This window comes from Lactuca serriola, chromosome 8 (assembly GCF_051521515.1).
Source record: "Lactuca serriola cultivar US96UC23 chromosome 8, Lser_US96UC23_V15, whole genome shotgun sequence".
Lineage (NCBI taxonomy): Eukaryota > Viridiplantae > Streptophyta > Magnoliopsida > Asterales > Asteraceae > Lactuca > Lactuca serriola.
In genome coordinates, this window is record NC_136415.1 from 27921402 (window position 1) to 27935386 (window position 13985).

The 13985-nt window shown below is 31.3% G+C and overlaps 1 protein-coding gene across 2 annotated transcripts; it reads left to right on the forward strand.

The window, feature by feature from the left end:
• The first annotated feature begins 8047 nt into the window (after positions 1-8047).
• Positions 8048-11043, forward strand: LOC145069519 (serine/threonine-protein kinase PCRK1-like). Of its 2 annotated transcripts, none has more exons than XM_079016456.1 (5): positions 8048-8391; positions 9380-9784; positions 9863-10123; positions 10204-10326; positions 10416-11043. In XM_079016456.1, exons 2-5 carry the CDS (start codon positions 9383-9385, stop codon positions 10956-10958), a joined length of 1329 nt encoding a protein of 442 aa, XP_078872582.1. In that variant the 5' UTR covers positions 8048-8391; positions 9380-9382; the 3' UTR covers positions 10959-11043. The 2 variants fall into 2 exon arrangements, with proteins under 2 accessions (XP_078872582.1, XP_078872583.1); XM_079016457.1 differs by having other exon boundaries at positions 8048-8386.
• Positions 11044-13985: the final 2942 nt, after the last annotated feature.

Here is a 13985-nt window from a genome sequence, read left to right on the forward strand (position 1 = left end):
CTCGGTGAGTTGGAAGAACAACTCGACGAGTTGGTTGATGATTGACTTGGGCTTGGCGAGTTTATTCTTGGACTCGGCGAGTCAGGTCGCGAAACCACCCCCAAACCCTTCGAGTTGAAACTCGAATCAGTGAGTCGGATGGAGACTCAGTGAGTTGGACAGGTCAGGACTCGGGAATAGTTGACCCGACGAGTCATGGACTGACTCGGCGAGTCGAGTCGCGAATAGAAAAACCCCTGAGCACATGAACTCAGCGAGTTATTAGGTGGGCTCGGCGAGTAAGGTTGACTTTGATCAGGAGTTTGACCTTGACTAGAGTTGACCTAGTTGACCTTTGGAGGTCAGTTGGACTAAGTGTTATATTGACATTGGTAGCTCGAGGAGCTAGTGGAGCAGCAGTTCGGAGTCAGAGGTCGGGTAGAAGTCAAGAGAATTAGCGGCATCAGTTCAGCAGTCTCAGGTGAGTTTCCTTCCAGTGGGAACGGGTATAAGGCCACAATGTCGGCCCGTTTAGCTAGTAGTAGTTTCCAGATTTGATCCGATGCAGTAGTTAGCATGTTTGATGCCTTCGTGGCTCAGACAGGATTTATGGGTTATGTGATCCGGGCTACGGCCTGATGTAGTATATGTGTGTTCATGCTAGTGGATATGTTTATGCTATGTTCAGTCAGCTTTGGACTTCGGTCCGATGTAGGGGACGGAGGTCCCAGTCAGCTTCGGACTTCGGTCCGATGTAGGGGACGGAGGTCCCGATCAGCTTCGGACTTCGGTCCGATGTAGGGGGCAAGGCCCCAGTTAGCCCGGACTTCGGTCCGATGCAGTGGGCAAGGCCAAGTATGTGCTTTATATGTTATTGTGTGGTATGTGGTAGATTGGGGGAGCTCACTAAGCTTTGTGCTTACGGTTTTCAGTTTTGGTTTCAGGTACTCGGTTTTCAAAAGAGGAGCTCGGGAAGATTGCAGTGCACACACCATAGTCAGTTAGCCTGGGAATGTTTGACTCTGATAATGATATTATGTTTTGAATTAATACTTGAGAAATTATGTTATGACTTATGATACAGTTTTTATAAATATGATTTTAGTAATGTTTTTAAAGAAATTTTTAGTTGTGATTTTTGGGTCGTTACAGTTTAAGAAAGCAAAAATTGACTTTCTTATTTATAATTAACTATATTAATAATTTTTTTTATTAAAAAATTAAAATTGAAGGCAAAATTTTAGTTGCCAAATACGACTTAGATTATAGATAAATATTAACAGTTAAATACCAGTAAGACTATAACTAAGTGCTTTGGTCAAATTAATAGTTTATCATATTCATACACTTATAGTATATGTTTACGACCTTTCGAACATAACGATCTACCATTGTCGTTGCCCCCTTAAACCACCAAGATCCATGATCGTCTTCGCCACATTCTACCACCGAAGTCTTCTCATTCCATTGTATTTTCTCTTTCTTCTTTTGGTTTTTCTATTTTCTGTATTTTGGTTGTGAAATTAGGTTTTAGTTGTGAGTGAAACATGTCACTAAATGAACAAAGTTCAAATACACTTGAGATCATGAGATATAGAGGAAGAAATAAGTCTATAAATTTTTATTTTTCTATAAGGTAAAATTACTTTGCCAATGCAAAGGTTTATCACGTAAAAGAAAATGGTTTCCGTTGAAACGTCAAAAAAAAAATTCAAATAGAAAAATAATAATGTACAAATTTATTGCAAATACTTTGATTGTTTTGTGAAATGAAATTCGTTTAATATTAAAACATTTTATATTGTAAATCGTTGATATATCTAATACTATATTTTGGTTAATTTTATGTCCTATTTAGCCATAGTTCCATACTAATCGACCACAAAGTGGACATTGCCAAATAAAAGTTGCTCTTTCGATTAAGCAAAAATGACAAATAAATATTTTTTTTTCATATTTTATATAATAATTTATTTTAAAAAATATTATCAAATAGCTTGTTTTACATACACATCTATCATACATGTGCTTCCACACAATTAAAAAAACCGATATGAAAAAAGAGCGGCCAAAAACTGCTCGAAATAGATCGAAACCAAACAATTTATCGTCTAGGAAAAATTAACCAATCGCCAAAATAAAACTATTATCCGTACGCTGCATCGCGTGGGTACGCTGTTAGTGTGTGTGTGTGTGTCTATATATATATATATATATATATATATATATATATATATATATATATATATATATATATATATACCCATAAAAAAATTCTCCAAAAATCATGAAAATTTAAGAGATAGTCCCACTCATTATACTAGAGACTTTGTAAAACTATTTTTTTAAAAAATAAGTTTTTGAAGTGTTTATTTTTAACTTTAAGAAATATTAGTTTAAAAAAAATGTTGAACATAATATGATCTAAAATGTGATGATTCAAATTTTTTATGATTAAAAAAAAAGAACTTTTGATTCAACTTTTTTATGATCCTTAATTTGTTATGATCTAAAAATAATAAGACTAAAATATTTTATAATCCTTATTTATATATTTTATGATTCAAAAATTAAATGATACAATTTATATAATGATATATATTTTTTTTAACAAAAATTTATTTAATTGAATATATCATTGATCTAAAGTCATATGATTCAAAAATGATTTGATTCAAAATATTATGATTGAAAATAATTTGATTCAAAATATCATGATCCAAAAATAATATGATTCAAAAAATGTATGAACGGAAAATATTATGATCCTTAATATTCTTCTTATTTGAAATTTATAATTGTTAAACATAAAAAATTCAAACCAATATTTAGTTTATAGAATCACAAAATAAAAACAAAAATAAAAAAACATTCGTATCTTCAATTATGTAGTATAGATATTAAAAAAAACGAAAAAAAACTAAAAAATAAAAAAAACGAAAAAACGTTAAAACCGAGTATATATATGTTTTTTTTAAACAATTTAAAAAAAATAAAAACAAAAATTGTAAAAAAAATCAAAAGTAAATAATAAAACACACTTAAATGACGTTCCATGAATGTTCGTAACACGTGATTAAATACTTAAGTCCATATTAATTACCACAGACGTGAATCGCATGCGAACACACCACACCCAAGTATTCGGTTTGACGTTTGTGTTCTTAACGAAATGGGTGATGAAGAATTGTCGTCGTAGTAAAAATACTTTATTTATAGGTAAATATGCATTTTTTTTAACAAATTATGTAAATAAATGTATTTTATGAAATAATATTCTTTGAACAAATTATGTAAGATTCATGGTAAAACATGTACGAAAAAAATTAATATATATATATATATATATATATATATATATATATATATATATATATATATATATATATTAGTGATTAAATATGTAAAAAATTTAATAACTCAATGTATGCATAAAAACTTATAATCTCCTATCATAATCGTTTTTATTTAGCAAACTAGAAAAAATTAATGATAAATCAAACACAAAAATAAATATAATAACTAAATACTTACATCATTTAAAATTACATCTTCCTTTTGTTTAAATTCGCTAAAAGTTTCATTATAAAAAGCACTAGTTGTCTAATTGAGTACTTTTTAAAGAATAAAGTTGGACTGTTGGAGTCTTGAACTTATAGTCACTTGGGCTTTATGTTTACTTTTATTAATTTGAGTCCAACCCAAAAACCAAGTGGTTGAGGGCACCACTTGTTAAAAAGAATCTAATCTCTTTTTTTTTTTAATCCACCTCATGTAAAAAACAATTATTCCCCTTACCTTCTATCTAAGTATAATCTTCAAATAACATGACAATTTCCCTTCAAGTTTAGCGTAACAGTAGCATTTTTGTGATTACACCAGACTAGTTCCTTTTCCTCACCAACACTCTATCTGTAAGCACATGAACATAAGGTGAGGTGCACACTTTTATTGTAAATGTTTGTGCAACAATGTACTTGTGCATACTTTTGTGTAACATAATAGATTTAATTATCTAATATATGGAAAAGTTATAATCGGAGCTTCTTCCATGTCGGACTTAGTTAGACCCACTGAAAGTTAAGATGGAAGGTGGAAGAGGGAGTAGGTGGTGGAGATGTATTTCAATCATTATGTGCATTAGAGACTTAAGAAAAAAAATTAAGAACTAAACTTGTGATTTTTGTAAAGCACATATACTATGTAATTTAGTGCAATTTTTAGTAATACGTATTTTAATTTTATATATTTAATAAAATAACTTAACCAAAATAATATTAACATAAAAAGAAAAAGTCTTCCTAAAACTACTCAAAGAGTAATAAATGCCAACACTTCATTTATCAAATAAGCAACCAACTTGAATCAAAGCAAGTCATTACTAATGTTAAGTGGTTTTGAAATAATAATAAGTGGTCCTTGTAACATTGCAAGTGGAGATGCTATCGTGGTATGTGGTAGTAGTATGTTATTATTGATGTGATGAGACGATAGGTATTTGTCATAACTAAAATTAAATAAATTGAAAGTCAAAATTATGGGTATTTAGGTTTGACTATTTGTGTGCATACAGCAGAAATAGACGCTTGGAACTAACACAATTCCACATCACCTAAGTATCTTGATGGATTAATCAATCATTGATAAAACACAAACGTGGGCGCAACATATTTAGCCACATTGCTTGTGGGGCTTCAAAATGTCAACAAAGGATGCACATCGACACAAACCGATAAAGTCTCCTAAATTGTACTCTCTAACTGAAAGTATTAAATAAATTATCTTTTCGTAAATTTGTTTTATTGTATACATCGTAAGCAATTCATTAGTTATCAAGTATTTTTTTTGTCTAAAAAATGCATATTTTTCATGATATATAATTTAATAAAGAAGTTCAACCATATAAAATGTCCAATTGTCTTTTAAATGGGACAAAATAAATAAAATCAATATGTACTAAATTCATGTAAGGATTACTAATCGATAAAAAGTAAATTGTGATTATGATTGACAAGTTACTAATCGATAAAAAGTAAATTGTGATTATGATTGACAAGTTACGAAGAAAAAAAAAGAAAAAAAAAACTACTTCCTTTAGCCGAAATAGTGTAAGTAGGGTTGTAAACGAACCGAACGAACACGAACAGAGCTTGTTCGTGTTTGTTCGTTTAAGTTAACCGAATAAATGAACGAACACTAACAGATAAACGAACGAGTTTTCTTGTTCATATTCGTTCGTTTAACAAATTATATTGTTCATGTTCGTTCGTTTGACAATTTACATTGTTCATGTTCGTTCGTGAACATGCTGAACGAACATAAACAAATGAACATAAATGAACAAAGATAAACAAACATATATGAACATATAATATAGTATTGTAATCAAACACAATTAAACATATATGAAGATAAAATGAACTTATATGAACGAACATAAACAAACGTAAACAAACAACATAAACAAACGTTCACGAACATAATTGAACGTACGAGACCATTATTCATGTTCGTTCGTTTAACTAAACGAACGAAAATTTGTGCTCATGTTCGTTCATTTATTAAGTAAACAAACATAAACAAACTTCCCGCCGAACGGTTTACAAACAATTCGTTGAACGTTTAGTTCGTTTACAGCTCTAAGTGTAAGTGTATAACAATTTGCATAAAATATAGTTTAGTAAGAATTATTTAATTATTCATTGAATGACTGCAATAAATTCAATAAAAAAAATTAAAATACATACTTACTAACATGCAACAAGTGTATATATATTATATGCGTGTGTGCTTCTCGTTGCATCGTGCGTATAAATCATATACTATTTTCATGAAAACGTAAGGTAAATATTATAAATTTTATGAAAGTTGTTCCGTCGACAATATTGGTATTAAGGATATTTACTTTTCTATTACCTAGATTACATTTTTTATTTAAATTTATAGTCATCGTGTATTCTTGTATTCAATGGTGATTTTTATTAAATATTACTATGAGACTAACTATTTCATTTTTTTTTTCTCTCCAAGGAAGCCTACAATATAAAATATACATAACAAAGTAGACCTACCATAAATCTTAATATGATGAATTGAGTAGTTCCTTAAATTTGTGAAACATAAGAAACCATGCATTTTTTTATGATTGTAAGTAGGGCTTTAAATCAATCGAACGAACATGAGTAAAAATTTATTCATATTCATTTAATGAACATGAACTGATAAACAACAAAATTTTCTTTTTCAAGTTCATTCGTGTTGCTACGTAGCCTTCCGGATGTCTGATAGCAGATTGGTTGTATCCTCTTCTAATGCACGAATAGGAATTCATACTGCAAAATGTAGACAAATGTTAGGTTGGAAAGCGATACTGAGGGATGTACCCTAGTATTACTCTCCGATGCGTAAGATAGATGTCAATTAGGAATATTGTTAAATTGCTTAAGGTGAGAAAGTTTTACCCTTACCGTTGTGTTTGCATAGTTGGTTTGCATCCAATAAGGAGAGTCGGCATGTGTGCTTACTGTGTTGATCCGGACTACTTTTAATGATGACATATTGTCTTTATGTATGGGCTAACCCCTGTACACCATTAGTTTGTTTAACAAATTGTTTTGTTCAAGTTCGTTTAGATGATAAACAAACATAAACGATCATAAACTAACGAAAGCAAACAAACATAAATCAACATATATGAATTAGAAATGAGCATAAAAATCCAAATAAAAACAATAAAACTTGACTGCCAACACTTCTTATATATTCATCATACTCAACAGTGTCACTTTTGATATTTGTACAAAATCTGGATGTTAAACTTAAACAGCTCATAGAAACTCTACGTTCAGTCCTCTCATTGTGTGTATGTGTGTATATAGTAACATAATAAATGAAAAACATAAAAATCAAATGTTTGTATTCGTTCATTTAACTAAACAAAAAAAAAATATATGTTAATGTTTGTTCATTTAGTAAATAAATGAAAATAAACAAATTTATCGCCGAATCGTTTACAAATAGTTCATTGGACGTTTAGTTCATGTACAAGCCTAGTGATGAATAGATCAAAAAATTCTAATAGTTTTTAGAAATTAATTGAAAAAGTAGAGAAATTATTGACAACTAAAATAAGTGGATAAAGTTTTGGACTATTAGTGCCACCTCATCACAACTCCACTCCAACATCCTGAGGCAGTGCTCGCGTGTGGACTCCTCCCTACAGACAGAGAGAGAGAGAGAGAGAGAGAGAGAGAGAGAGAGAGAGAGAGAGAGAGAGAGAGAGAGAGAGAGAGAGAGAGAGAGAGTCTATTCTCTCTTATTTGTGAAGCTCCGTAAGTAGCCTTACTCCACACCAAACCTACTTTGTGTTTTGAGAGGTGTTCACACGTTAAGGGGTGACCTTAGTGTATTTTCATCATCCGTGCATGTTGGCCTTACACTTGATCACTACATAAAACTAAAATGTAATTATTTTGCCTCATATAAAATCAAAATACATGAGATCAACAAATACCGTGTTGACAACATTCTTTTTCATCATGTATTCGAATCTCAAGTTCTTTTTAAAGATGGAAATCACCGGATTAGGATAGATAAATTTCATATTCCTAGTTTTCAAAACCATTTTTTCCAATTTTAGACCGAAAGAAACACAAACAAAATGACCATCATATCCCCTCCTTATTCATCTTAACCAAAAAAAATCTTACAAAAAAAATATAAAATTATCATTTTTTTAAATCAAATATAAAAAATCAATTTTTTTTGTTTCTAATTATATTTCTTTTTTTGTTTTTTTTTTCATTTCATACTAACTCGATTACACAACGAATTAATTGTTTTATTCTATTTCCTTTTAATTTTTTCCCCTTTATCTACAAAACTTGAAAACAAAACCTTTTAAAAATTATAAATGCGCATTATATTTTAAGAAATGATTTGTGTATTTCAATTCTTTTATTGCCACAATCTATAGTTCTTCAAACCTCACACGACGAAGAAGATTGCAAATCTACTTTTATAACAAAAAATGAAACCATTTATCAAATAAGTAGTTTGTGTTTGTGCGTGAGATTGAGAATGAGTTGGAGCAGTATCTAAGTTTTAACATGTGTCCTCTTCTTCTAAATCTCGCTTTCATGGACAAACTTTCCCTCCTTCAGCCTCACCTTCACTTCATATATAAATATTCATTGCTATCTCTCTTTGTTAATTCATATTTGTGTTTGGTAAGCTAAATTCCAGCTGTCTACACTAGCAATTCCATTCACTTCTCCATATTTATGCAATTCAGTTTCTTCCATCTTCATGATTTTCTCCCTTTCTTTCTCTACTTCAATTCTCTCGACATGGATTTGTTTGGAACTTTGTAGTTCGTGAATTTGCCACAATTTTGAACACAGATCACGTAAGGTATTTCGTCTCCTTCTTAATCTTCTGTAATTTTTTCTTAATTACTATGGAATTAAACCGTTTGTGAGTTCTAATTAAACAACTCTTACCTCTGTTTTACTATGGCTTTTAAGTTTTGATCACGATGTTTATTATTTCATCATACATTGATTTTGATTTCTTTCTTTATATTTCAGTTATGGTTTTGGCATCTTTGTAGACTATTCCAATTCAAAATCAGATCTCCATGAAAATAATTGGTTATTAGGGTGAAAAAAAAAGTAAATATAATGAAAGATTTTTTTTGTGAAGATCTGATCCTATAAAAATAAATTCTAAGAAATCTACTGTAGGACATTTTTTATAACTATTCACAATGTTAATTATTTATGTATAATAATTTATGGTTTGTAATTTTGATTAATTTGATTAATTTTCATACATCTAACAATTTAAGCATAAAACTATACCCACTATACAAAAAGACTATTCGAAGTTTCGAAGCAAGTAAAAGAAGTGCTTCACATGGATGATTTAGTCGTATCCAAATGGCCAAGATGGCAACTTTTATATTCTTTTAATTTGTTTATATAAAAAGTATTATAAGTTTAATTAACAAGTCAAACACTTTTATAAATTTATAACCTTTACGAGAGATGACATGCTCATCGACAACCAAATACCTCATAAGATGGAAGCCATGATCTATTAACATTCAAAAGTCAAATATGATTTCATTAATAAAAAACATAGTGTTTAAAGATTCTTTACTTAACTTCATCCATATATGTCTAGTGATGTCATTTTACTCAAAATCAACACTTATTATTATCGTAATCATTACATTACATTCCTTTTGCTTAAAGACTCCATGTTCTTGATGATCTTTATTTGGCATCGAGTGATTCTTTGCAAACAGATCATCATTCTTGCAAAAACATACCATTTACATGTCTAAATTTGTCCAAAAAAAAAGTCAATTCTTACAAAACCAACCCTATTTTTTCAGGCAATGAGAGGGATGAGATGTTTCTCCTTTTCCCATAGAGACAAAACCAATGATACAAAGACTATAAAATCTACCTCCAATTCATCACCTTCCATATCCAACGGTCAAGATGAAACGAAATCAGGGTCAGGATTCACTTCCCTTGACGCCTCTGACGTCAGCAACGAATCCTCCACAAGGGTTTCATTCACAACCTTGACTCAAAGATCAAGTCGTAACAGTAACAATAATATCAGAGTATTCACATTCGCCGAGCTCAAATCCGTCACCAGAAACTTCAGCCGTGCCCTAATAATCGGAGAAGGTGGTTTCGGATGCGTCTATCGGGCTGTTCTACGAACCACAGATGGTTCGAATAAGAAAATAGATGTCGCTGTAAAGCAACTTGGAAGAAGGGGGTTGCAGGTTGATTTCTTCTTCTGGATTTCATGTATGATTAATTGATTTTATGTAGTTTTTGTTTAATTTTTGTGTAATGTTCAGGGACACAAGGAATGGATTACGGAAGTGAATGTTCTAGGGTTTGTTGATCATCCGAATCTGGTCAAACTCATTGGGTATTGTGCTGAGGATGATGAAAGAGGGATTCAACGTCTTCTTGTGTATGAATATATGCCAAACAGGAGTGTTCAAGATCATTTATGTAGCAGAGTTCAAACACCAATTCCATGGTCAACGCGACTGAAAATCGCACAGGATGCTGCTCGAGGGTTAGCTTACCTCCATGAAGAAATGGAATTTCAGGTACCCTTTCGTCAGACTGCATTTTACCATTTTAGATCATGAGATTAAATGGTTGAAATATTATTGTGTTATGGAAACAGATAATCTTTAGAGATTTCAAATCTTCGAATATTCTCTTGGATGAGAATTGGAACGCGAAGCTTTCAGATTTTGGATTGGCTAGGCTCGGCCCTTCCGATGGTCTTAGCCATGTCTCGACAGCTGTACGTTTTTTTTTTTTGGTGAAATTACCATAATGCCCTCACATGCCATATTCAAATTCATGTCATTTTTCTTGATAAAAACAAAACAGGTAGTTGGAACAGTAGGATATGCGGCTCCTGAATACATACAAACAGGGCGACTCACTTACAAAAGTGACGTATGGAGTTATGGAGTGTTTTTATATGAACTTATAACGGGTAGAAGGCCATTGGATCTAAACAAGCCAAAAAATGAGCAAAAACTATTGGATTGGGTAAGACCACACATCACTCAAGACATGCGAAAATTTCAAATGATTTTGGATCCTCGGCTTTCTGGAAACTACTCCCTAAAATCTGCACAAAAGCTGGCTGCTGTTGCTAACAAATGCTTACTTAAACAACCAAGAATGAGGCCAAGAATGAGCCAAGTGTTGGAAATGGTGAACCAGATTGTTGAAGGTGATATGGAGTGGCCGGAAAAAATGGTGTCGCCGCTGCCGCCATTGAAGGCGGCTGTGATGGAGAGGGACGGTGGTTGTGAGAGGTCGATTAGGGAGGAGTTGAAGAGAAGGGTGATTAATCCGATAATTGGAGAGAATAAATGGTTGGTTTGTTTGGCTTGGAATCCTAAGCTTGTGAGTACTAATTGAGGAAATAAGATTATAACATATAAGATATAAAATATAGTTGCTGTTATTGAATTTCATGAAATATGAGAGAGCTATATATTATCAACTTTTGTTATATAAACTAGCAACAACGCAATTAATTCGTTACCAAAAACATATGTAAACTAGCAAATTTTTTAACCTTTCAGCTATCACACAGCGCATCAAACAAAGTCTTATATAATAACAGTATAGTTTTTATTTATGAAACATTTTAGACCATTTTTTATAAAATGGTAATAAATAATAAGTTTATTATTGTAAATCATTGTAGACATTTTGTAAATTTGTGAAACTATATTATATTGTGTGAGATAAGATCATCTTAGACAATGCAATTTAAGGGTATGTTTGACAAAACTAGCTAGTAATGGGTAGCGGATAACAGATAGTTGGTGGTGTTTTGTAAAACACTATGTGAGATAACTTTTAGTTTTGGAACATTTTATTTTAATTAAACGTTAAAACCTTGTAGTGTCAAACGAGATTTTTTGTTCAAAACGAAACGTTTTATCAAACGCTAGATGCTAAAAGCTTTTAAATACTGTGTGTCTAACATTCCTTCAATGACCCTAAGCTTTTAAATACTCTGTGTCTAACATTCCTTCAATGACCCTATTAATATGACGTAGCTTTAAGATAATACATGACCAGCTAGCAGTTTATTATAAATTTATAATCCACTTTTTATTTTTTATAATTACATATAAAAAGATAAACATAATGTACTGATATGTTGACAACTATTTTATATTTTATTAAATAATATCTTAATTATTTAAACTAAAACATTTCAATATTATATAAATATGAAGACATTTATTTATAACCAAAATAACAAAAATTATATAATTATATAATAATCAAATAATAATAAATATTTAATTTAATTCAAATTTGTTAAATGTCTAAATTGTTTAGACATTAATCATAAAACAAACATTACACCGATCATTTTTTGTGCAATAGATGAACTGCATGTGTCTATGAAGGAGACTATTGGACATCATATTTTTTGTGTTGCCAAAGTCGGTACGGGAAGATATGGATATTTTTAATTTATTCTTTGAAGATGACATTATGTTTTTTTTTAGGAAAGTCGGAGCTCCTTTGTGGATTCTTCTTTGATTTTATTTAGTATTATGGTTGAAAATAAATTTCCAAAAAAGTAACATCATGGGGATCTATAATCAAAAGGTGTAACATTTACTTTCAATTGTGGGGTGTACCACGAGTCCACGACTAATATTCCTTTTATCTACCTCGATTTACCGATCGGTAAAAAATTAAAATAATGGAAACAAGTGAAAGTTTATTGTCTGTAAATTCATAAAAAACCGTTCTAATTGGAAAGTGAAAACTATTTTTTTTTCAGGTGGAAGGTTGATTTTTCTAAAAGCGATGTTAGGGTGTCTTAGCGGTTGTTACATGTTGATGTTTAGAGCATATTGAGTTATCAATTTATTTGAGAATCCGAAATCACTTTATATTTTTATTTTTATATATTTTTTTTCTTGGGGAAGATGGGGAAAGAAAGATGGATAATGTGGTAAAAATTTAGTATCCAGATTAAGGTGATGGTTTAGGAATTGAAAGTCTATATGTTTTTTAATTGGCATTTTATTTGTAAATGGTGACGTAGGTTCTTAAATGAACCAACTTCTTCACGAGTTCATATTATCACCTATATAATGGATCCTATATTAAAAATTAGGATGATATATGGATTTTATAAAGTCCTTTATGTATTAGATTTTCGAGATTGTTCGCCTTGGAAACTAAGAGAAGCTACACAAATATAATAGGACATGGTCAGGTTCTTGGCGTCGAAGTCCACATGGAGGACTATTTGATGTTTTGAGCAGCTAACTTTTCAATTATTGTACCATAGCTTCCTCTCGACAACAAATTAGCCTTTAATGGATGATTATGGTAAATATAAGATATTTTGGAGGATAATTCAAGGCTTTGGTTGCGTAAATAAAAATGCTTGGATGCGGTCATTCTAAATCCGAATTATGTAATTTGGTCTTTGTTGGAAAATTTAGTATAAATATTTATATTTTTACTAACTTTGGACACACACACACACACACACACACACACACACACACACACACACATATATATATATATATATATATATATATATATATATATATATATATATATATATATATATATATATAAAACCAACTCTAAGTGAGTTTGTGTTCTCTTCCACGAGGACTTCGAAACAGTATATTATATGTCCAAACTGGAGTATATGTGAATGAGATATCGATACTCAAAGAAAGGTATTTGAGAATAAATTTAGCAAAAAGGGATGAATGTGGAAATGAGTCCCACATTGGTAGAAAGATCACACTCAACAAGGTTTATAAGCTTGAATGCATGTAAGACTTATAAGCTTGTGTTTATGGGTTTACTATAATTCTACTCGCGCGCAGGGGGGGGGTGCAAATCTTGGATTTCGTAGACCAAAAACACCACCGAACTCGTGTATGGGCGCGACTTGCAGACACGAATACCCTAAACTTGATAGTTTTGGTCCCTCAGGCAGTGAAATATCCGGCAGTACACCATTGCTAAGGTTGTTGTACCCTTGCCAACTCGAGCCTCAACCACCACGTTTTGCTACTAACCTTTCTTTCCAGGAAACTTTCAAGAGGAAAACGAACTCCTTACACTAACAGTCTTAAACAAATTTACTATTTGTTCTAAAACTTTCGTTTTCTGTTCTTTTATCGATTTTGTATTGATCTTTTCCTGTAATCTATTTAACTGTGCTTACGACTCTTTCAGAATGTTCGGAACTCCCGTTGCTACTGGAACTCCTGCTGCTAGTGCTACCCCTGCTGTCAACCCAAATGCACCGATTCCAAACTTCATGGCTAATCATGTTGAGAGACCTGAAAAAATTTATGGTCTGAACTTCAAGAGGTGGCAGTAGAAGATGCTATTCTACTTGACCACCTTGAACCTGGCTCGGCTCCTAACAGAAAATGC